This window comes from Canis lupus, chromosome 24 (assembly GCF_011100685.1).
Source record: "Canis lupus familiaris isolate Mischka breed German Shepherd chromosome 24, alternate assembly UU_Cfam_GSD_1.0, whole genome shotgun sequence".
NCBI lineage: Eukaryota > Metazoa > Chordata > Mammalia > Carnivora > Canidae > Canis > Canis lupus.
The window spans coordinates 36,967,100-36,991,857 of record NC_049245.1 but is presented as its reverse complement, the minus strand read 5'-3'; the positions used below and the strand labels follow the sequence as shown (position 1 = coordinate 36,991,857).

The window sequence follows — 24,758 nt, the reverse complement described above, 5'->3', positions numbered from 1 at the left end:
CACTATTCACAACAGCCAAAATGTAGAAATAACCCAAACATCCATCAATTGATGAATGGATAAACATAATGTGGTTTATCTACACAAGAGATTATTATTCACCCATAACAATGAATGCACTTCTAACACATGCTATCAACCTTGAAGATACAATGCTGACTGAAAAAAAACAGATATAAAAGGCCACATATTGTATGATTCTATTTGCCTGAAATATTCTGAGTAGGCAAATTCCTAGGGACAGAAAGCAAAATAGTGTTTACTAGAGACTGGGGGTGGGGAAAATGGGGAATGACTGCTTTTAATGGGTACTGGGTTTCCCTTTAGGGTGATGAGAACATTCTGGAACTAGATAGTGGTGGTGGTTGCACAACATTGTAAGTGTACTAAATGCCACTGAATCGTACACTGTAAAATGGTTAAAATGGTATATATTTTATGTTTAACACATATACATTCTTTAAAAGAAAAAAAACATCAAGTAGATACAAAAAACAGTAACATAAAAAGACCTCCAAGACATTCTGCAAGATGAAAAAGCAAGTTATAGGATCTTACTTATATTAAAACAAACAAAATCCAAGCTATCTAAGCTCTATGTACCTGTATATGTGAATGTGCTTATGAACGTATATTTGCATATACACATACAAGTACACGTTTTCAAGGATATTTGAGAAAAAAACAAGAAAAGACAAAAGCTTCCATGCGGTATGGAGGACAGGGATACCACAAGTTAATATGCTTCTAAATGTTCATGCCCAAAGTAATAATTATGGAAACTATATTAAAACATAGGTATATCAATTTTAATAACTCCATTAAACTTAATGGCCCATAAAATGTATCATACAATGCTAATTGTTAACTCAATAAAAATGACTCACCATTGTTTCTTCAGACTCAAAGATCAGCAAGGGTTAAGTGTAAGTCAAATGATTTCAAGCTTCTAAAGTCAAAAGTAACTAGAGTAACCAGAGTTTTATCATCCTTCCTCAAAAAAAGGGGAGCACACACTGTAATCCTCTGACAAGCTTATAAGACATAAATTACACTTTCATTTGACTTGACTAAAATAGTAAAAAGGGGCATCCCAGTGGCTCAGTAGGTTAAGTGTCTGCCTTTAGCTCAGGTCTTGATCTCATAGGTCTTGGGCTGTAGTTACGCTGAGCAGAGAGCCTGCTTCTCCCTCCCCTTCTGCCTACTGCTCCCCGTTTGTGCTCTGTCTCTGTCAAATAAATAAAATATATATACATATAAAAGAAAATAGTATTTTCCTAAAAGATGTGCAGTGGGGAGTCTGCTTCCCCCTCTCCCTCTGCCCCTCTCGCCACTTGTGCTTATGCACTCTCCTTCTCTCAAGTAAATAAATAATCTCTAAAAAATAATAAACAAAAGTGGTTAAATGTGTTCCAGGTTGGGAGTTCCTGAAATTTAGAATAAACTATGACTAGTAGTTTCAATTCACTGCAGTTCATGTATTTAGTGAGTTAGAAGATATCCATTAGCTGTAAACTTTTTTATACTTTATCAGATATATATTGTCTGGACATCTAACATATGAGATATATAATATTCTGTTGATAACACACAGGAAAAAAGCAAAAATGCCTTCAAATTTATTGAAAAAGAAAGCATTCCATTCTGCTAACACATACTGACTTACATGTAAAAAGTGGAGATACCAATTCAGACTGCCAACAGTCTGACGAGGTGAAAACAAAACCCATCTGATGCTAGTGTGACTCTAGAGTCTAGGTTTATGATCTGTTTGAAATGACAATCCAAGTAAAATACACAGCACTCATAAATACAGTTCAGACCTTTCTAGCCCCAAAGATGTGTTACCACTGCACAGGGTTTTGCCAGGATTAAAAAGTACTAACAACCTGTTTCGTGGTTTCTGTCAGAAACTAACCTTCATTGCTCCACACCCTGAAAATCACCTTGAAAGTCTGACTTACCACTTTTTATCTTCCCGTGAAAACAAAGTCACTACAAAACAAAAGTTTGCATCCAGGCCCGCCTTGTATGCTATCCTACCATACCAAACTGACAACAATGTACAGAGGCTAATAATACTCATCCTTCAGGATTAAGGATTCAGGTACTAAAGACTTCTTGATCAAGAAAAGAACTGCTAAAAAAAAAAACAAAACAAAAAAAGATAACAAAACTGCTTTTCTTTATATTCAACTACTATCACAGAGGAAAAAGGAAAAAAAAGAAGAGTCCTTGATTGTTGAAGGAATCCCCTAGATGCAGAATTCAACTACCTTCACCAGGTACACAATTACTTGAGCATATCAGGTCCGTATGGGAGACTTCATGCTTGTGGTTTGTGTACTTTTTCAGTATTCCACTTAAAAGTCGTGTGTGTGTGTCTTTTTTTTTAAAGTAGGCTCTTCACCCAGCGTGGGCTTGAAACTCACAACCGTGAGCACAAGACCTGAGACCAAGAGTTGGATGCTCAATCAATTGAGCCATGTAGGTGCCCCCAATTTAAAGGTTTTTTAGAATCTGTGAGAGATAAGGCTGAGTCCTGGGACTTTAAATCAAGTGATTGGTTTATTAAAATTATTTGACCATTAGCAGAATCCAAATATAAATATGAAATAAGTTCTAGTTTTCTTCAAAAAAGTCCTCAATGACATCAGTGAAATGCTCTGCACCTTTTAATCCAGTTGTACTTCCTAGTCCTCTGAAGAGACCTAATTTAATTCAAAATATGGCTCAGTATCATTAAAGAAAAACAAAATGTAAATATGCCAACTTCACTCTTCCAGGAAGAGTTTGGATTTGGGCCAAGTTTCAAGCTATTTCTTCCTTAGCTAGTCCAAAGTGGTTGTCCAGTTTCAACTGGCTTTTCTTGTCTAAGACAGCTGTCTACAGTCTCGAGGAGGCATCTAATGTATTGCCTTTTACCAAAACTTCTCAACTGATGTCTGGCAACCCAAATGTTAATCTCTAGTCTCCCCAGAAACGAGGCATGTCAATTGCTTAATCTCTCTGGGCCTAAATTTTCTCACCCGTTACTGGAGGAGGATGAACAGAACGAGACTTTTAAGTTTGAGAGTGAATCTGTTCAAAGAAAAATATTACATAAGTAAACAACAGCGTAGGTGGTATACAGATATGGGAAAAAATCATACTATGGTTGATGGGAGATAAAGGGTAAGGAAAGGGGTGTTGGATTTTTTTACTCAGCAACAAAACCTTTAATTAAGCAAAATTTACATGGAAGCCTAATAGATAGGAGACCAAATGCTGCTCTGGTCAGAAAGTCAGATGCTCTCCCATTTGACTTAGCCCACCTCCTGCTACTACTACCACCACCTACACACACACACACACACACACGTGCACGTGCGCGCACACACATGCACACACACTCATGAGCAGGGTTTGAAATCCACTAAGCTAGAAGAAGTTCAAGGTTCTTTCCGGGTCAAAAATCCCTTCTTCCAAATGACATCTAAGATACTACTATATAAAGAGCTCTTCAGAATTGCTAAGCTCGATGATTTAGAAAGAAAAAGGAGCACGCTGTTGTGATGTTACGAACTAACTTATCATTGTCCCTCAGTGTCTGATGTCAAACCAAATGGAAGGAAGGCTTGATATTAAGTAAATGGTGGCTTAGACAGGGTTGACCTTCTAGATAACACACACAGACACTCATGATGGCAGATGAGGGTGTCTCCACATTCACCTAGGACGAGGAGGCTGAAGAAGATGGTCATGCCGCTTGACTGTTCCTCCTGCTGAGCCTGCTCCCCTGTTTGCACAGGGAGAATGGGCTTGGCAGGGGTCGGGAGCACCAGTTTCGTAGTGACAACCAGGGTGGTGTGGAGGGTGACATTGAAACCTTCGTGAGTTGTGTTAGGAAACCTGTTGGACACAAAAAGCAGCAGGATTAGTTAAAGGGAAAAGGGCCCCAAGTGTCAACACATATACACAAACAGAAGGAGAACCTGGCACAGAGGATGACGGGATTCACAACTCTTACAACCACCAGGCAGGCCTAAGAGAGACACTGATTCAGAGAATTCTTGCCTGCCACAGCAGGAGAGTACCAGGGTCTTCAGGTGCTCTGAACACAGCCACTCAGAGAACAGCAACAAGGGGGAGCCAGGGCCCATGTAGACACAAAACACTGCCTGCTCTTTGGCATTTAATGAGGGATTTAAATGGAGACAAACTGAAGTCTCATCACATTCCAGGATCCAGCGCTATTTACTTGGCGCCGTTATTTCTCCTATTTACTTTCTTTTCCTTGAATTATAGCAGCAGGTTGAAGAAGCCACCCAAATTTACCCAATTGTTGATTCTGGTCGGAACACCCCACCCCGCTTTACAGAATCCTTCTCAGATTTCTAAAGGCTCAAATGTAACCTCCTCTGTAATACTGCACCCACCCCACCTCTTATGTTCCTCCCAGTGCACACTCCTCACTTTGGGGTGGGACTGTTGTAAACTAGGGCAATATTCATATAATAACCATTGCAACTGTGATCATAACAGCTCATGTTTATTGAGTCAATGCTTCACTCCAGGAACAAGGTCACCTACAACCTCTCATTTAATGGGCCCACCAGGCCTGAGGTGGGCACTATTCCTTTCACTTTTTCACCCATGAATAACTGAAGCTCAGAGGGGTTGTGTAACCTGCCCAGTATCTCAATTAACCGGTGGCAGAATCAGGTTTGAGACCAATCGTGTAATCACAGGGCCACTGCTTTATGCTGCGGATGCCCAGGTTGGTGTCTTGTCAATGGTGCATGTGCTGAGCAAGTAGGAAATGAAAGGACCACCCAGCCAGCCGAGACACATCTGCAAAGATGTCAGGTGAGGGAGTCTGAATTCAACCACGGGGGGTTCCTTGCTACTGTTTTTACAAACCGGCTCATACAGGTAGGGCATCTATATAGCATGAAACAGGTTGTGCCCGGCGGATACAGAGACGGGCTAAAGAGTGGTCCTGGCGGGTAAGTACCTGGAGGACACGGGACCCCTTGCCCCCATCCCTGCCTCATCTTGTACACCTAGCCCCCCTCACTCTTTCTGTTCCAGCCATCCTGCCTGTCTTTCTGCTCCTCAAACACATGAAGCTCTTTCTTGCTTCTAGCCTTTTGCACTTGCCTGTTCCCTCTCCCAACCCTCCTTCTCATCATCAAAGTTTCGACAGGCACGTCACTTTCTGCTAAGGGGACTCCCCCATCCTAACACTGCCATTTCCTTTTAGAGCTCTGACACCACCTCGCCTGCGTGCGGTCTTTTCCCCACTAGAATGGAAACTACCTGAGGGCAGCTCCTGGTCGGCCTCCTTCACTACTATGTGCCCAGGGCCTGGAATAGAGTAAATGGCCAACAGTTAACGAATGAATGAAACTCAGTGGAGGAAACAGATGCGAAAAATGACCGTTACGGTGGAAGAGGAGGCGATTGGCTAAGTACGGGGGTGGGGGTGGGGGTGGGAGACTTCCTGGAGGAGGCGGCGGAGCTCTCCCTAATCATCAGAAGATCGAAAACCGGGGAAGCGGAATTTGGGTTTCGGTTTCCTCCAGGCGCCTTTCGAGGCCTGCCCTGGGCTGTCGAGTCCCGGCACCAGGATCCGACCCCCAGGAGGCTGCGGGGCCGGGCTGGGCCCAGGCCCGTCCCTCCCGCCCTCCTCGCTGGCGCCGGCAGGGTCAGTCCCGGCCAACCGACACAAGCAGCTCCGCCTTTCGGGGCCGGAGGGCGGCCCGAGGCGCTCGCTGTCACCCGCCGGGGCCCAGCCCCGCCGCCTCCGCCGCCCGGGAAAAGCCCACTCACTCCTCTTCCGCCATCTTCTCCCCCATCCTGCGGAGCCTCCAAGACCACCGAGTTCGGAGCCAGGGGCTAGCTGGGACCGCTTTTGCTTCCGGCTTCCGCTGGAGGCGCGGGCGGGCCGGCGAGCGGGGGGCGGGGCCTCGGCCGTGAGCGGGCGGCCCTTCTGGCCCTTCGTCTCTGTGGCCTGAAGGTGGGAGGACCCGGCCCCGGCGATTTTAGGACGCCTGACCTCCTTGGGCCCCCTGACCTCCTGGCCTCGTGAAGTTTCGGCTTCTCTTCATCGCAGGGCGGAGAACCTTTGAGCGAAACTCCTGTGAAGTCATCGTGACTCACCCTGAGAGCAAGCACTCTCCACCCAGTGTCCAGGACTTGGCTAGAAGGAAGCTTCTAGTCTAGGCTGTGCAGAGGGACCCCGGGGTACACATTCCTGTCCGAGCCCCAGTCTTCCTCCTTGCAAAGAGGACTAGTCACCTGGCCTTGCAGAATTGTGCTGTACTCTATGTGCAAACATTTACTGAATGCTGACTATATGCCTATCGTTAGTGGGGGCGCCCGGGTGGCTCAGTTGATTAAGCCTCTGACTTGATTTGCACTCAGCTCAGGATCTCAGGGTGGTGGGATCCAGCCCCGCCTGGGGCTCTGCCTTTAGCTGGGAATCTGATTTTCTCCCTCTGCCCCACCCCCTGCTCACGCTCTCTTTCCCTAAAAAAAAAAATCTTAAAAAAAAAAAATAATAATAGGTGATGATGATGCTCTAGGCTTGGATCATTCACTAATTCTTTCACTGAGTCAACAAATACTCTTTACACACGTGTATGTGCCTAGCTGTGGTTTGTGGCCTACGGGATATAGGAGGGAAGGAACATGGCTTGTTGGGGGGGGGGGGAGGGACACCATCAGGAGGGCTCCTACTCTTGGGTAAGGCTTTTGAATATGACACCACCTCCTTCCTTGCTCCAAGCCATCATATCTCGTAACAGCTGTTGTAGCTGCCTGAACTGTAAACTGTCTCACTGGCTCTGCTGGCTGCTCCTTGTGGTCTTCCACACAGTGGGCCTCAATGATCCTGGAAAAAAAAAAAAAATGTTTTTTTTAAGTTTTTTATTTATTTGAGTCATCCTTACACCCAACATGAGGCTTCAGCTCTCGACCCCGAGATCGAGTCACATGCTCTTCCAAATGAGCCAGCCACATGCCCAGCCTAGTGATTCTTTAAAACCCCAGTCATTGCCCTACTTAAATTAAAACCGCTGGTGGGGCACTTGTGTGGCTCAGTGGTTAATTGGGTTAAGCATCTGCCTTCAGCTCAGTTCATGATCCCAGGGTCCTGGAATAGAGCCCTGGTTCAGGCTCCCCATCTAGCAGGGAGTCTGCTTCTCCTTTTGTCCCTTCCCTCCCCTCCAGTTGTGAAATCTGAAATAAAGAAAATCTTTAAAAATAATAATAATAGGGACGCCTGGGTGGCTTAGTGGTTGAGCGTCTGCCTTTGGCTTAAGGCATGATCCCAGGGTCCTAGGATCAAGTCCTGCATCTGCCTCCCCATAAGGAGCCTGCTTCTGCCTATGTCTCTGTCTCTCTCTTTCTCATGAATAAATAAAATATTTAAAAAAATAATAATAATAACCATAGGGGCACCTGGATGACTCAGTCAGTTAAGTGTCTGCCTTCAGCTCAAATCATTATCCTCAGGGTCCTGGGATCAAGCCCTGCATCGGGCTTGCCGCTCAGCGGTAGCCTGCTCCTCCCTCTCCCTCCACCTCACTACCTGCTTGTGCTCTCTCTCTCTATTATTATTATGATAATAGTAAAATAAAACCTCCACTGGCTTCTAGTCTCAATCAAAGAAAAAAGACTTGGAGAACCCACAGGACTCAACAACCCAGTCCCCTTTACCCCTCTGAGGCCCCCTTTACCCGTCTGAGTTCAATCCACTTTCCCCCCTCCTGCATGTTTTTTGCTGTGGTCACAGTGGCTTCCTCTGTGTGCTTGAAACACATCAGGAACACTTCCACCTCTGTACTTGCTCAGGCCTTTGTCTAGAATACTCCACTTGTGAGTTGCCCCTTGGATCTCACCTTTTACCACTTTTGGGCTTTTTATTTAACCCTTACCTTATTCATTACACATATGCTGACCACCCTGTTTAAAATACCAAACCCCATCTCCTTCCTTTAGTTATTTTTCTCCATGACACCTAACATATTGTATGTTTTACTTCTACATTGGCTTATCGTCCTCCCTCTAGGAGGATATAAACTTCCTGAGTGCAGAGGTTTTTGTCTGTTTTGTTCTGTTTTATCTCCTGTGTCTAGAACAGCACCTAGCACATAGTAGATACTCAATAATAAATGATCATTGAACAAATAAAGAAGTGAGTTAACTCTAGAAGTGCTAGGAAACAGAGGATTTTGAGGAGTGTTCTGACCTGACTTTTATCGGGACCCCTTTGCTTGCTTGTGGGGAGTTGGGTAGTTGGCAGCCCTCTGACAGCTTAAGAGGCTTTTGTGCTAATCTGGGTGAGAAGTGATGGCAGTTTGGATTAAGGTGATGTCTTGGAGACGACAGGAACGTTTGGCTTCTCTGGGTGTATATTGAAGGCAGCATTTGCTGAGGGACTGTGGTGTCTAAAGGAAAGAGAGGAGTCAAGGATGATTTCAAGGATTTGGCTCTGAAGAACTGGGTGGAGACAAGATCTGTCTGGCTCCTACCCAGAATCTTCTGCCATCTAGACTCTCTTAGAGCTGTTGTCACAGCTAACTGAGGGAATGTGCTTAGGATCAGGCAATGTTTATTGAGTTCTTCCTGTAGGTGTGGTGCTGAGCTATTGTTTCCTTAATTCTGTACTTTTGTAGTTGTTGTTTTGAGGGAGATACTATCGTATCTATAAACGGAAGCCACCTGCCTGAAATCACACACGGGGGAAATGTTGAGGCTGGGATTCAGAGTCTGTGTTTTTACCAAGTATCCCTTGTAGCTCTCCACCACCTGAATTTCTCTGGCTCTAAAATAGGGCCAACACCTCATTTCTCTCCTTTATCACAGAGCCTGGCAGAAATGAACTGGCTCAGAGAAGATTCAGAGTCAGGTTCTCTTCTGCGTCTTCTCTCAGAAGACCCCTGGCTGGAGTCTGGCCCCTGCAAACTGGGGGTAGGATTTTTTGTATCAAGCTGCCAGCTGTAGGGCCACTCAGGATGAAAGCAGCTTCCTGAATTCTCTGAGGGCTGCCCCGTTCTACCTGGCATTCCACCCACTGCCTTTGCCACAGATCCTGTTATCAGGGCCAGTTTTGTGACGCTCATTGGCATGCTGCCAAATAGGAGTCTATAGAACACCTACCCTTGGGCCTGAGGGCAAATCCCAGGCCCTTCTCACCTATTCCTGGGAACCAATCTAAAATCATTACTCCCAGAAAGGCAAACAAAGCTATTCAACACACAGATCCTAGGCTCCTGTGCTGTGCCAGGCCGAAAAGAGGCTAGAACAGGTCCTGGTTGAGTCCCATAAGTTTTTTTTTAAGATTTTATTTATTTATTCATGAGAGACACAGAGAGAGAGGCAGAGACATAGGTAGAGGGAGAAGTAGGTTCCCTGCAGGGAACACGATGTGGGACTTGACCCCAGGACCCCGGGATCACCACCTGAGCCGAAGACAGACGCTCAACCACTGAGCCATCCAGGTGACCGCCCCCCCACCCCGCCATCATAATTTTTGACAGAGCCCCTCTTTGGAAGGCTGTTACAGGATTAGAGAGAAGCTCTTACCTTAGTTCTCTGTTCTTTCTGCCTTCCTACCCCCAACCTTCCTCTTTCTTGCCATTCCGGTCTCAGCTTAAATGTTATCTCCTCAGGGAGGGCCTCCCTGACCACTCAGCCTAAAGCAAGAGCCAGCAAACTTTTTCTGTACTGAGCCAGACCGTAAATAGTTTAGGTTTTGTGGGCATTCAGATCTCTGTTGCAACAATCTGACTCTGCCTTTGCAGTGGGAAAGCAACCTTAGATGATTTAAATAAGTATGGCTTTGTTTCAATAAAACTTCATGGATATTGAGATTTGAATTTCTTGGCATTTTCATGGTACTTGTTTTCAACCATTTGGAAACATGGAAACTATTCCCAGCTCACAAGCCATTACATAGAGGGTGGCAGGCTGATTTGCCCCTGGGGGGTGGGGCTGCTGACCCCGGTATGAAGTGTTAAACATAAGTGTTTCTGAGGCACTTATCACGGTCAGATTTTTTCCCCTTTCCTTTCCTCCCTCCCTTCTTTCCTTCCTTCTTCTTTTTTCCTTCCTGAGTTTATCATCCTGTTTCCTCCAGTTAGATCTAAGCCCCCTGGAAGCAGAGAGATTGTATCTCTCTTCTGCCTTTCTTCCATTCCTTACCTCTTCTAACTTAAAAAAAAAAAAAAGATTTTATTGATTTAGAGAGAGAGCATAAGCACAAGCACAAGGGGGGGTGTGTAGGGGTGGAAGGGCAGAGGGGGAGGGAGAGGGACAGGCAGACTCTGTGCTGAGTGTGGAGCATGACACTGGGCTCGGATCCCATGACCTCAAGGTTGTGACCCAAGTCCAAACCAAGTCAGATGCTTAACCGACTGCACCAGCCAGGCACCTTCTAACATTTCTTGAACCCTTACTCTGTACCAGGCATTGCTCAAGTGCATTATGCTCAGTGACTTATTTAGTCAGTATAATAACCTAGGAGGTATTCTGATTAGCGCAATTTTACAGATGTGGAAACTTGATGTCTTGTTCCTCACTCTTTTCCCAGAGCTTAGAAAACCTGAAGCTGTCAACAAAACAAGGGGCCCAACGAAAGCTTTCAATGAATTTGGTATTTCATGTATTTTAAAAAGGGAATCAAAGTGGTTCCCATGTATGTTACTCAGGGTTCAATCAGAATAGAAGAACCAGTAGGAGATATATATTAAGAGACATATTAGAGGAATTTTCCAAACCAACTACATTTATTATCTTTGTGTTCTATTGGGAGGAAGTATTATGGGGTTAAACTCAGGGTGTTGTCATGGCTGCCTTCCTTCTGGAGACTTTAGGGGAGAATCTGCTTTCTTCCCTTTTCCAGCTTCTAGAGGCTGTCCACATCCTATAGCTTGTGGGCACTTCTACCACCTTCAAAGCCAACAATGGCATCACTCTAACCTCTGATTTGGTCATTTCATCTTCTCTGGCTCTGACTTTCCTTCCTTCGTTCTTTGAGAAGGAGCTTTGTGATTACATTGAGCCCATCTGGATAATCCAGAATGATCTCCCCATCTCAAGGGCAACTGATTAGCAACCTTAATTCCCCCTTTTCACGTAACATAACATTTGCAGAATCCAGAGATTAGCAAGTGGATGTCATTGGGAGGCCATTATTCTGCTTAACGCACCATGAGAAAAAGAAAATCTGTGTTGACCTTCCCTTTATGTTTATTGTTTAGTATTGTTTCACATGGATTTACATATGAGTCGGGGCTAATTTTTCAATGCCTATGAATTTAATATTTTAATCTGGCAGGTAACGGGTACTACAATTACTAGGTGAAAATGAAAAGGTTGGGTTTGTAGAATTCAGTGGAATCAGGTGCAACACATACTCCTGAGAGAGTTTGTGAAAAAATACAGATTCCAGGCCTATCACTGACTTACTGGATCTCAGATGTGGGGCCTGGGAATCTGAGTTTCTTTTTTCGCTCTCTCCCAAAACAGACTCTGCTGGTGCCTGCTCAAGAGGTTACTCTTGGAGAGTCCTACTGCTGCCCACAGGCTTCCTCTCAACACACCACAAGCCAGCACAAGTGAATGCTTCCAGAACAGCCCTCAACCAGTGACTGGTGCAAGTAGAGGATAAATACCCCCATTCCCTCACCCAGAGGGGTGGGACAAGTCTGAAATATCTGTTCTAGACACAGGTACCCAGTAGGGTTAAGCTCAAGCTGCCTGCAGGGGCAACCTGCTTGACAACATACCTACACATGGCTGATATAAACATTCAAGAGTATGACTTTGTTTTGAAAATCTGCTTTGAGGATAACTCATGAGTTTTGACCCATGATGATTTCATTATAGTTTCTTTTCCTTTTTTTTTTTTAAGTGATCTCTGTGACCAACATGGGGCTCGAACTCACGACCTCAGGATCAAGAATCCTATACTCTACTGACTGAGCCAGCCAGGCATCTCCACAGTTTCTGCTTTGAGACAGGATTTACTTAGGGAGTGTTTTAGAATTTCCTACTTACTGAGTGTTTATGTAAATTTTTTATCCCTTTCTAATTTTGTTATATTTTTGCCAGGTGATATAAACTAACATTTTTTTGCTTTTATGATTTCGCAGAGATTTTTTTCCTTTTAAAGATTTTATTTATTTATTTGAGGAGAAGAGAGACATGAGCGGGGGTGGGGGGTGGCGGGTGGCGGGGGGAGGTAGGGCCAGAGAGAGAGGGATAAGTAGATTCCCCACTGATCAGGGAGCCCTATGTGGGACTCGATCCCAGGATCCTGGGATCTTGAGCAGAGCTGAAGGTAGATGCTTAACCCAACCAGGCACCCCGAGATTCATTTTTTTTAAAGCATAAACCCTCAAGGATAAGGGAATAGGAGAGGAGAGAGACAACGGTAAGAACATTTTGGAGAAGAGAAAGAAGGCAGGTTTAAATGGCTCAACAGAATTGAGAAAATCCAATCCTCAGGCAGCAGAGAGGAAAGCCACAGGCCACCCTGATTTACACCCCTGTCCCAGAAAACCCTCCAAAAGGCTCTGGAATTGGTGACACTAGGTGCCTCTGAAAGTAAAATTAAAATGGGAGTGGGAGGTGGGTGGTGGAGAGGAGGGTGTGAAAATAAAGGAAATTGGGTAAAAAGAAGCAGATTTTCATGTCCTCCCAGCCCCCAACTGAATCTAGGCAACTGGGCACCTACTCAGGTAAAAGGCTAGAGGTCTATGCTGTGGAGACAATAAAACAGGAGTGTGTCTGGACTTGCACACCTCAGCATGCTTTAGGGCAGCGGCACTATGTTAAAAGTGAAAGATTCACTGGACGCTAGTCCTGGGGCTGCTATAAGGAATTACCACAAACTGTGGGGTGTCACAATAGAAACACATTCTGTCACAGTCCTGGAGGTCTGAAATCAAAGTGTCAGCAGGGACATGCTCCTTCCAGAAATTCTAGAAGAGAATCCATTCCTTGTCATTCCTATTTTGGTGGCTGTTGGCATTCCTTGGCTTGTGGTCTTATCTCTTTCTGCTCCATGTATCTGATCTCCCTCTACCTCTTTCTTATGAGGATGCCTGTGATGGTGCTTAGGGCCCACTTGGATAGTCCAGGATTATCTCATCTCCAGAGCCTTAACCTGACTGCAAAGATAGAGAACATTCCCGGGTTCCAGAGATTTGACGTGGATGTCTTTTTGTGGACCATTTTCTGGCCTGCATGCTGAATGCCCTACTCTAGTCTTTCCCTAAACCTGCAGAGCTGGCCCCACTGCTCACATCCGGAGCAGCCAGGCAAATTGGATATAGTGTCCCTACTCACATGGCCCCAGAACTAGGCCAGCCAGGCCATTCATTCCATTCCAGGCAGGAGACTAGGAGAGTCTGCTCCAGAAAATCTGCCTAGACCCAGAGGAATAACCTAAAGATATTTTGACATCAGGGGTCCCTAATAAAGCTCATTGTCATAGCTAAAGTCAACAGCCCCCTTTCCAACATACACAATAATCAGCTTCTTGACTCCCTGCACTTAAACATGAACAGAAAATGAAGAAATATTAGACACCAAGGATAGCCTCTTACTTAAAAATTTGAGACTAAAACAATAGAGAAAAGTAACTAGAGAAAACAGAAATAATGCAAGAGAAAAAAAAACTTCTCAGAGAGCAACCCTGAAGGAAGAACAAGATGCTATAAAAAAGAAATATTTTGAGAACAAAGAGGGGCTCTTGGGAATTAAAAGAATGACACTAGAAATTTTTAAAATGTAATAAAAGGGTTGGAAGATAAATTTGAGGATTTGTCTCAGTAGGACAAACAGACAAAAATAGCAAAATAGGAGAGAAAGGATAAGATGTTTAGGGGACCAGTCTAAAAAATCCCACAGCTGAAAAATAGGCACTATCTCAAAAAAGAAGAGAAACAGAATGGGGAGGATTCATGGATAAAATAATTCACAAAAATTCTCCAAAACTCAGGACATGAGTTTTCAGACTGAAAGAGTTTACTGAGTGCCCAGCATGTTGGATAAAAATAAATGCATAGCAAGGACATCATCATGAAATTTCAAAATACAAAGAACAAACTTCCAGAAGAGGTGGTGGTGAGGAATAGGTCACATGTTAAGCACTGAGGTCAGAGCAACTTTAGACTTTCAACCAAAACTTGGAAGCAAGAAGATGATGGAGTAATACCTTCAAAATTCTGAATGAAAAGGATTTCCAACCTGGAATTCCATACCCAGCCAAGCAATCATCAAGGGAGCAAATAGAATAAACACATTTTTCAGACATGGAAAGTCACAAAATTTCTGTTTCCCAACATCCTTCCTCAGGAAGTTTTTCTGCAGAAAGCTGTGCCACCAAAAGGGGGGGAATCAGACAAAGGATAATAAGACACATGACCCAGGAAACGGAAACTCAACACAACAGACAAACGAACGGCATCCCCAGAAGATGATAAAAGGAGATCCCAGATGACAGCTGGGATACCAATGGGTACCAGTTCCAGTTACCAGCAGGTCTAAAGGCTCCAGAGAGATTTCTTCCAGAAGATAAATGGATAGAATTTCTGAAGCATTGGAAGGTGTTGAGAGGACACTTGGACGGTGGCAGAGTTTGGAGTCGGACTGGTAACAAATACTGAGAAAATTAGGTTGGCTTGGGGTTGGGAGTAGGGAACAAAACAATTATTAACTCAAAGAAAAATAAAAAGCTGTTCAGGAAAGCAAAGGACATCCTAGTTTACCGTGGAGCTCAGCTGTGCATGGCATTTACATAGTCACAATTATGTAAATAGTGAATATTGATCCCACCAAAATTACCATAGAGAATGGGGGATGGGAAGGGTGTGCCTATCTGCTGGGGCCAAGAATGGGAAGGGAAAGACAGCAGAAACCTCAAATCCTATAGTGGGCAAGCAGGTTATACTGAAAACTGAAAAAAAAAAATTAGAAGTGGAAATAGAAGCATGTTATTGAGAGATATGGAATTAAACATCGAAAAGTCAGCTAAATAAAAGTGGTCAAAGTGGTTGTGTTTGGGGAGGGGGAAATGAGAGTAGGTGCCAAGTGAAGATTTCTGTTTTTAGAAAATGTGACTTCCATTTATGTGACAAAATAACCTTGATACAAATCAAATCTAAAGCCAAATAATAATAAAAAGGACAGGAATAATATGTGTTGAAATGTTGTTTTGATTAATGGTCGTCTCTGAATTTTGGCGCGGGGGTATTTTATTTCCTTATTTGTTTTTTTTTTTTTTAACAGTTTTGTTCTGCAAATGATATACAGTGTGAAAAAAAATACAAGAGAAAAGAAGATATTTTTAAATGGAAGAGAGAAAAAAGGCATGCCCGGGGGCAGCCTGGAAACTAGTGTTTCCATCTGTCACCAGGTCACAAAGTGGGGACAGTTGGAAGGATACAAGAGTGAAGGGGTGAGGGGCGGGGGAGGAAGACTTGACAGAGCTTGGTGACTCACGGAACAGGGAGGTGAGGCAGTGTCAAAGACAGACGTATCAAATAACCATGGCCTTGACTTCTTGTTTTTAAATAAATATGACAAGCTGGCATATTGCTAATTTATGAAAGCTGACTGGCAGTTCCTGAGTGTTTCCAGTCTTGGGCACAGTGTCAAAGGGCTTTGCTTACATTTTCTGCCTCTATTCTCACTTGTCTGCTATTTACTTTACGTAGCTGTCCTTTGGAAGCATTTATCAGATCAAGTTACTCTCCTGCTCGAACCATTCCATGGCTCCTCATTTTACTGGGAACAAAACCCAAACTCTTCTTAGTGGCTCTCAGGGCCTGGTTTGGCCTGCTTCCTGGCCCTGCAGGAGTCTCTGATACCCCCTCTTATACCCTTTCTACCAAACCCAACTCACTGGGCTCCAGCTCCACTCGCTCAGCTGCTCCTTGAACATGCCAAACTTGTCCCTGCCTCAGGACCTTTGCACAAACTGATCCTTCACCTATCTTCTTCCAGATACTTTTAGAACTGCCTCCTAGTCATAATTCAGGTCCCATCACCACTGTCACTCCCTCAAAGGGGCCTTCAGCAACCACCTTGCCACCTTGCCCCAACCAGTTATTATTTTTCTCTCTTGGCCTCATTGCACATAGCACTATGCATCATATATGCTGCTTCTTTCACTTTTTAAAAATGTTTTAAGGGCAGCCCAGGTGGCTCAAGTGATTTAGCGCCACCTTTGGCTCAGGGCGTGATCCTGGAGACCCGTGATCAAGTCCCACGTCGGGCTCCCTGCATGGAGCCTGCTTCTTCTCCCTCTGTCTGTCTCTGCCTCTCTTTCTCTTTGTGTCTCTCATGAATAAATAAATAAAATCTTTTTTAAAAATTAAAATGTTTTAAGAATTATTATTTTGACATAATTCGCTTAGTGTAAACTTTACCCTTTACAAGTGTACAATTCAATGGCATTTACTATATTTGTTATATTGTGCGTTCACAATGTTATCTGATTCCCAAATGTTTCCACTGCCCCATCAATAAATCCTGTGCCCGTTAGCAGTCATCCTCACTCCCCAATTCCTGTGGCAAGCACTAATCTATTTCTGTCTGTATGGATTTGCCTGTCTGAACATTTCATAGAAATGGAATCATGTATGTGGCATTTTGTGTCTGGCTTCTTTCTCTTAGCATAAGATTCTGTTTCTTTTTAAAAACTTACTTCCTTATTCATCCCCATTAAACTCTCAGGAGCTCTAATACCTAGAAGAGTGTCCAGCATAAGTCATTAAATATGGATTAAGCATCTCTTATGGGCTATGCACACAGTTGCACAAAAAATCCTCTCCAGGGAAACTTTCTCTACCCTCTGTTTATCTCCCAGTAATCTTCAAGTCTCCCCTAGTACCTCCCCAGGGTGGGTGATGGGCTAAGGGTTAGTGGGCTGGTTTGGGGAAAGTCTACCCTTTCCTGGCTCGGGAGACATGGTCGAGCTCTTCTAGAAAGCAACACTTCACACCAGCACGGTGGTCCCCACCAAGACTGAAACAAAAGAAAAATCCCATTGAATACCTGTTTCTAAGGGGGTTCCCTGTCCTTTTGGTTCTTATTCAAGACAAATCTGTGCAGTTAAGATACTCATCTCCACCAACAGCAAGCAAGGAAACGTCTCGGATCTTGGTCCTATGATCACAGGAAATTGAATTTTCCCAACCACCTGGATGAACCTGGAAGAGGATTCTTCCCAGAGCTTCCAGATGAGGAACAGACAGACAGAAAGCTGCCATCTTGACCTCAGCCTGTGAGACCCAAGGCATAGAACACAGCAGAGCCTGCATGGGCTTAGGACCTAAGAATTCTGGGCTGGATGTTTAAGGAAAAAATCTGCCTTGTGCTTCCAGTCCCCAGCTGAAGGCAGGCTAGCTTTGAGGACCCCAGGACTGGCTGGCTGAGATGGACCAATGGGTAGATAGAGAGGACCATTAGAATAAGAGCGGAGAATCCAGACAGTGCAGCTGGTTCAAATCCCAGCACTGAGGCTTATGACCTCACCTTGTCATCTTGGGCAAGTTAGCCCTCTAGTGCCTCAGTTTCCCCAGGTATGTATTTCAGGATATCATTTTGGATTAAGTCAGCCTCCTATTCATAGTGTTTAGAAGCATGCCTGGCATATGATAAATACTTTATAGATGTTTTGCAAATAAAAGTAACCCCCTAGACCAATATTTGTGTACATAATGGGGTGACTACTTCCAAGTGGTGCTGGAACCCTTTACTGCTTCTCTTTGATTAGAAATACTGGTTGGGAGGGGCACCTGGGTGGCTCAGTTGGTTAAGCCTCCAACTCTTGATTTCAGCTCAGGTCATGATCTCAGGGTTGTGAGATCAAGCCCTGTGTTGAGCTCCCCGTTTAGTAGGGAGCCTGCTTAAAAATTCTCTCTCCCTCTCCTGCCCCTCTCCCTGCTTCTCTCTCTCTCTTCTTCTCTCAAAATAACTACACCTTTAAGAAAAGAAAAGAAAGAAATGCTGGTTGTGGTGATATCTTACCTCATTTGAAGACCAAAAGGGAAATTCTTCTCTATTTCCTAAATAGGGGAGAATTAGAAAAATCCCAATTATCCATTAATAGACAGTAAATACAGATACTGAAAATGATGATTCATATCATCATCAGTGATGATGTTGAAAGAAGCCTGCCCTCTGCCTTGACCATGTAGTGTAGTAGTTAGATTCACAGGCCTTGAAGCTAGACCCCAGCTTGGCCACCTACAGCTGTGTGAACTTGGCTGAATCACTTAATTGCTCTGTGTTTCAGTTTCCCCCTCTGTAAAATGGGGTTGATCATAGTGCTTATCACACAGAACTATTAGGATAACATGAGTTAATACACAGAGAGCAATGAAAACATTCATTGTAGATACTTAATAAATTTTAGTGATTACTGTTGAATAAGAATAGCACAAATTCACACTAGTGTTTAAATATATGTCTGAGTTGAAAAAAATCTACGAGATAATTTATAAAATGCTCTAAGATCGACTGTTTATCACTTTTCATGCTTTTCTGTATTGTCTGAAATTGTAAAATAATAACAATTCAATACTACTTTTGTAATTAGAAAAAAAAAGCTTTTAATTCCATTTGGGAGTGGAGCGCTTAATTAACAACTCCGCACTCCAGAGTTGAGGTGATCACTGCATTATTATTATTTATTTATTATTTTTTGTCCTCACCTTTGTGTGTTTGAGGACTGTTTTGCCTGGGAAATTCTTGCTAGAACATGAAGTCACCCATGTCTGCTCACATCCTCTCTCTGTGAATCGGGATGAACCTGTTAAAGCCTGGGAGGTTCTCCATCCCCATGCCCGACTCTGTGTCACGGGGGAGGAGGTACTGACCCACCCAAACCCTGGTTCATTTGGCCCACTTGCCCTTCCTTCCTTCCTTCCTTCCTTCCTTCCTTCCTTCCTTCCTTCCCCGCTTCCTCCCTTCCTTCCTTTCTTCCTTCCTTCCTTCTTTCCTTCCTTCCTTCTCTCTCTCTCTCTTTTTTATAAATATTTTATATATGTATCTATTTGAGAGACAGAGTGGGGCAAGGGGCACAGGAAGAGAGAGATAGAGAGAGAGACAAGCAGACTCCCCCCCCTGAGCCGTGAGTCCAATCCAGGCTCGACCTGGGGCTTGACTCCAGGACCCTGAGATGGTGACCTGAAGTCAGACGCTTAACCCAACTGAACCACCCAGGCAGCCCCATTTGGCTTTTTATTTCATTCACAATTATTCAACAGGGCTTGAAAGCAAACATGGCCCACCCAATCAATAGTATTCCATGCATTTGAATAAAAGATTGAGGCAGATTCATTATCTATTACCCTGAAAAGAAGTTTGTGATCAGACTGTTCAGTTAAATGAACCAACTATAGAATATTTATTCAACAAATAGATATTGAGTATTTAGCTACTCTGTTCAAGGCACTGGAGACACAGCACTTATAAGTAGAGAAAAGTCCCTGCTCTCATAGAGCTGACAATCTACAAGAAGAGAAAGACAGTGTACAAATAAACAAAATAAGTTAATTTGGGTAATGAAAAATGCTGTGATGCAAGAAAGTAGGACAAAGGTGGAACTACTAAGTGGGGTGATCATGGAAGGCCTCTCTGAGGAGGTGGCATTTGAATTGAAAATGTACAGTGTGATTCCATTTTCATAAAAGTATTCCTCTATGTATGTGTATATGTCTGTTTATTAAAGCATAGGAAAAAATAGTCTGGAGGGACACTCACCAGACTGTTTGCACCTTTAGCTCATTACTTCTAGAGTTCTATTCTATTTGTTGACCTGAACAAAATTCTCAGGACACCAAGCTTATTTGGACAGGCATGGTCCTACCCTCAGAGGACTACCTCTTTCTCTGATTCTCCAACTTAACGGGGCTAGACTGCACTATGAACTCATCATTGCAAGTAACAGAACCTCCTAGTTTAAAGCAGAAGTGGTGTACCTGGTTCAGGCATGGTTGGATTCAGGAGCTCTGCAGTGTCAACAGGCCTCTGCCTCTCTCATCTTCCATCTCTGCTCCCTCTTCTGTTGGTTTCAATTTCAGTCAGGCTCTTCCCAAGAGGTGACCAAGAATCTCCAGCACTTCCTAGCTTCTGCTCTAGCTCAGCAATCCTAGAGACAAAAGAGAGCACCCATTTCCTGGGCAAAACCATCAGAATTCTGGAGCTGCCTATCATTGATATATTTTGCATCACATGTGTTCCCTGAACCAATCACACTGGCCTGGTTGGGGGTGATGCAGGAATCTAGGTGAGGATAGCACATCTCCACCTGGAGTCAGAAGGAGGAATATCCCTCACTTGGACCACATCTACTGGAAGGAAAAGGTCTACCCAAATTGCTACTGGAAAGTCAAAAACAAAACACAACAAAACAAACAAAAAAACTCCAGCACAGATTGAGCATTAACTATTTGCCACACAATAATGACATGGCATAGGAGCTCTTATAATTTCCATTTTACATAGTACAATTGAAGGTCAGCAACTTTTATAAGGTCACACTGCTGAGAAGTGGAGAAACTGTTTAATTGAAATCTGTCCTGATGTCCAAGACCTCAAATGGTGATGACGATAATTATAGTAATAAGGACTACTGTTTATTGAATATCCAGTGTGTGCTAAGCTTTGCAAGCATGATCTCATTCCATTCCCTCTGTAACTCTTTAAGGTTGGGAGGACTGTGCAGGTGATTCCTTGACCTCCGTTTCCACCCAATCTAGTACCCAATTAGTCTGAGCCAATCATAGAATTGCATCCCTTTGCCAGAGACAGGTTCAAAAATGGGCATGTGACCCAAATCTGGCCAATGCGAAACAAGGAGACATCTGCCAGGGAAAGTTCTTCCTTGCTCTTCCAGCAAAGGATCTGAAAGGGAACCTATTTTGCAACTGGACATGAAAGAGGATGCCTGCGACCCTGATAGCTCTTGGCAAGTCATCTGTGCTCACGAGGCAGAGCAACCTTAGAATGATACCAACTTGGGTCAGCAGAACAAAGAGATGGAGAGAACCTGGGTCCTTGATGATAGCATTAGGCTGCTAGATCTATCACTGTCTTGTAGTTGGCCTGAGCTGGATATCCTGTAAGGAGTGGCAGGGTAGCCTGTCCTGGCTAGGATACTTTGAATTTAATTAGCTGCTTCTTTCTAGTGAAAGGCATTCTAATTGGTTTAGTATGGATTTTTTTTTTATTTTTTTTTTTAATTTTTATTTATTCATGATAGGCACACAGTGAGAGAGAGAGAGGCAGAGACACAGGCAGAGGGAGAAGCAGGCTCCATGCACCGGGAGCCTGACGTGGGATTCGATCCCGGATCTCCAGGATTGCGCCCTGGGCCAAAGGCAGGCGCCAAACTGCTGCGCCACCCAAGGATCCCAGTATGGATTTTTAAAATCTGTATTAAACAGATGGGGAAACAGAGGCTAAGAGAGATCAAGTGAGTTGCCCAAGGTAGCACAGGGAGTAGGCTCTGAGCCAGGGTTTGTCTGATTCCAAACTCATCAAGCAGTCGTTTCCCATACAGTAGTAGCTTTCCTTCTGCTGGATGCTTTTTAAGTGCCCTAACACTGAATCCTCATAACCACCCTGTGAAGTAAGTGCTTTTATTATTCCCATTTTGCTGATCGGAAACATCCGTGGGAGAAGGGAGGCTGTTTAGCAGATAGGCTTTTGGATCTGAAGCTTTGCTTTTAGGTTTATGATTCAGAGCCAAGGGCAGACAGTAGTCAGGTGGAAGGGAATGGGGGTAGGAGTGGGGAGTAAGGAAATCCTGGAGGTTGCAAAATGCTGGGGTCTTGTTTCAATCCTGCTGAAGTGTTGAACCAGGAGGATTGGAAAATAGAGCCTCAAACTCACCTGTCCTCTCTCAGGGTTGGCTCCTAATTTTAAATTTGAGTAAAAAAAAAAAAATACATGTAGGGAATACATCACCACTTCAGAAAAAATGGCAATATAGTCACATAGTAAGCTAACAAAATTCAAAAATCTTACCCATACTCCAGCTGTGTAAGCTGGATAGTCCATGGCTAGTCAGGAAAGCCTCTCTGAGGAGGTGGCATTTGAGCTGAGGCCTGAAGAATGAGATGGAGTTGCCATGGGAAGAGTGTTCCAGGCAGAGGTAATAGCACGTGCAAAGACCCTGAGATGAGAGTGAAGTTGGCTGACTAAAGGGACAGGAGGGCGCCCAGTGGAGTTCACAAGAAGCAAGGAGAGGATATAGGGGAGATAAACCATAGTTAGATCACAGAGGAGAAAGTGGGTTTGGGGCCAGGGAGCTGCTCATGTATCCAGCACACAGATGACAGGCCAATAATATAAGCAGATGTATTAGTAATCACCATGAAGCTTCTGGGAGGAGAAGAGGGTGTGGGACTCTGCCAGTTTGGTCCAGGACATTGTTACCAAGAGCCTATCCTCTGCCAAGCTCTGCCTGGAGTTCTGGACTCCAGGATCATCTGCTTCAAAGATCAGAAATTCAGGAGCAGCCAAGGCTAAAAAAGGCATTTTTTCCCCCAAAGAGGACACCTGACTCGCCAACAAATGGATGGAAAGATCCTCAAGGTCTCTCCAAAGTAGGCAATGAAAGTTCAAAAACTTACTGATGTTTCACAGCCAGAGACAAGAATTTGAAAATTAAAAAATACCAAAGGACAGAAGAGTGGTTAACGGCCTCTCTGGGTTCACACCACACTCTGGCCATTCCTAGCTGAGTGACTTGGGGCTAGTTACTCCACTTCTCTGTGCCTCCATTTCTCTATCTATCAAATGGGAATGATAATTGTTTTTACCTCAAAATTTCCTGGGAGGGTTACAGGAGTTATTTCATGTTAAATGCCAGAGAGTGTCTGGCACATAATCAGTGCCATATATGATAGTGGTGTATTATTATTGGTGAGGAAGTGGGGAAATGGGAACTCTCGTACACTGTGGTTTGGCACACTGAAATGCATGCTCTGTGTGAAAGTCACCCCATTTCCAGATATCCACCCTAGAGAAGCTCTAGAAGAAGATGGGTGTGGGTGTGGTAGCTTCACCCCATGATAGGCCAGAAGTGGAGTCAACTGGATAGGTGTCAGTGGGTAAGTAAACAGTGACATACTCCCGTAAAGGAATTCCAGTGAGCAGTAAAATGAATAATCTAGATTGAAATAGGTCTTTATGATGTTGAATGAGAAAAAAAACTTTCAAAAGCAAATTCTTAGTACAAGACTGTTTATGTAAATGGTAAAGCCACAAGACATTTTATTTCATGTCTATGTAATAGCAGGGGTGATTTTGAAAGATTTATCAATTGGCACGATCCAGGCACCCACCAGTCAGAACAGAGAGTGACCATGGGGATCCCGATGGGCAGGCCATGGTTCCCATTGGTCCTAGGATAAAGATGTAGCTCCTCTGTCCTCACCAGCTCTCCTATCCTCCTGTCCCTTTTCTGACCATTCTGTTGCTTATAAACTCTGTGACATCAGGCAAGTTGATTAATCTCTCTGGGCTTCAGCTTTTTCATGTGTACGATGAGAATAATGGTTGAAAAAGCATAGTTTCCCACGTGCCAAATATTCAGTATAATCCTCATAATAACACTTTGTGGTAAGTTCTCTTATTAGCCCCATTGTGCATATGTGGAAGCTGAGGCATAGAGAGAAGTCTGAGAAACTTGCTCTTGTTCCGTAGAGCTTGATTTATAGAATTGTTTCAAATAGATACTAAGTGATAATGTCAAGAGCTTAGAAAAAGGTCTGTCATGAATAAGTGTTCAATAAATGTTAGCAGTTGTTATTATGTCACTGCCCTGCTCATGTGTCTTTGGTGGGTCACATTGCCCTTAGAAGACAGTTGAACTTCTTGACATGGACTACAAAGTCAGGGGCTGTTCCCTTCTCACCCATCTACCTCTTACCCCCCTGTTTCCCCTTGTTCACTGTCCTCCAGCCATCTGGCCTTCTCTCAATTCCTCCCACAACTCTCACCTTTCCTGCCACTGGACCTTTGCACAAGATGTTGCCCCTTGCCTGAAATGCTGTTCCCTCCTGCTCTTCTTTTACCTGGTTAGCCCTTCACAAGTGACATACAGTGAGACCTCTTTCAGGAGACCCTACTGGAAAGGATTAAATCTTCCTAGTCTATGTTCTCATAATTTCTAAAATTTCCCTTAAATAATGCTTTCCCCTCCTGGAATTATTTCATTCATGTTGACTTTATCATTGTTGTGAGCCTATGACAGGCACTACAGACCTGCCTATCCTACTCTATCCCAATCCCATTCTAACATGGTTTCCTGTACTACAAAGGCTAAAAAGTGAAAAAATATATTTCCCAGACATCCTTGCAACAAACAGGAGTGATTTATGTGACCTAGGATACCCTGGTGAAGCCCTAGAGACAAACACTAGCTTTGGGATGCCAAGTTGTGACATCTTCAGGCAAGCACAATGGTAGGAGTATCTGGTCCTTCTAGGGAATAGTGGGGGGGGGGGTGTCCCATCAGCCAATCCCTAGCTGCTTGAGTCCTGAGTTGAGGTAGCAGGCAGTAGTGACATTTCTGTTGGAACAGCTCAGCAATGAGAGTGGGTATTTCTCCTGGCTCTGGTGCTTCTATCTATGCCATTTATGGTTGTTTGGCATCAGGGTACTTCTTGAAACCTTTAATAAATCCCTTTCTGCTTAAGCTGGCTCTAATTGATTCTATTGTTTTCAATTCAGTACATAAGCAC

General features: G+C 43.9%; 1 protein-coding gene and 1 long non-coding RNA gene across 5 annotated transcripts in view; one reads left to right on the top strand and one right to left on the bottom strand.

Annotated features, from left to right (window-relative positions):
* SLC9A8 (solute carrier family 9 member A8) overlaps positions 1 to 6,051 on the bottom strand; it is a 70,205-nt gene extending 64,154 nt beyond the window's left edge. The window contains 3 exon segments of the mRNA XM_038572573.1: positions 3,713 to 3,891; positions 5,302 to 5,349; positions 5,815 to 6,051. Coding sequence (XP_038428501.1) covers positions 3,713 to 3,891; positions 5,302 to 5,349; positions 5,815 to 5,840 — 253 coding nt within the window. The 5' untranslated portion in view covers positions 5,841 to 6,051.
* Positions 4,520 to 12,132, top strand: LOC119865685. 4 transcript variants are annotated; one of them, XR_005377956.1, is made up of 3 exons: positions 4,520 to 4,605; positions 4,731 to 4,848; positions 11,518 to 12,132. It is a non-coding gene; the product is annotated as an uncharacterized LOC119865685 (long non-coding RNA). The 4 variants fall into 4 exon arrangements; XR_005377953.1 differs by having other exon boundaries at positions 4,731 to 5,453; XR_005377955.1 differs by having other exon boundaries at positions 4,543 to 4,848.
* The last annotated feature ends 12,626 nt before the right edge of the window (positions 12,133 to 24,758 follow it).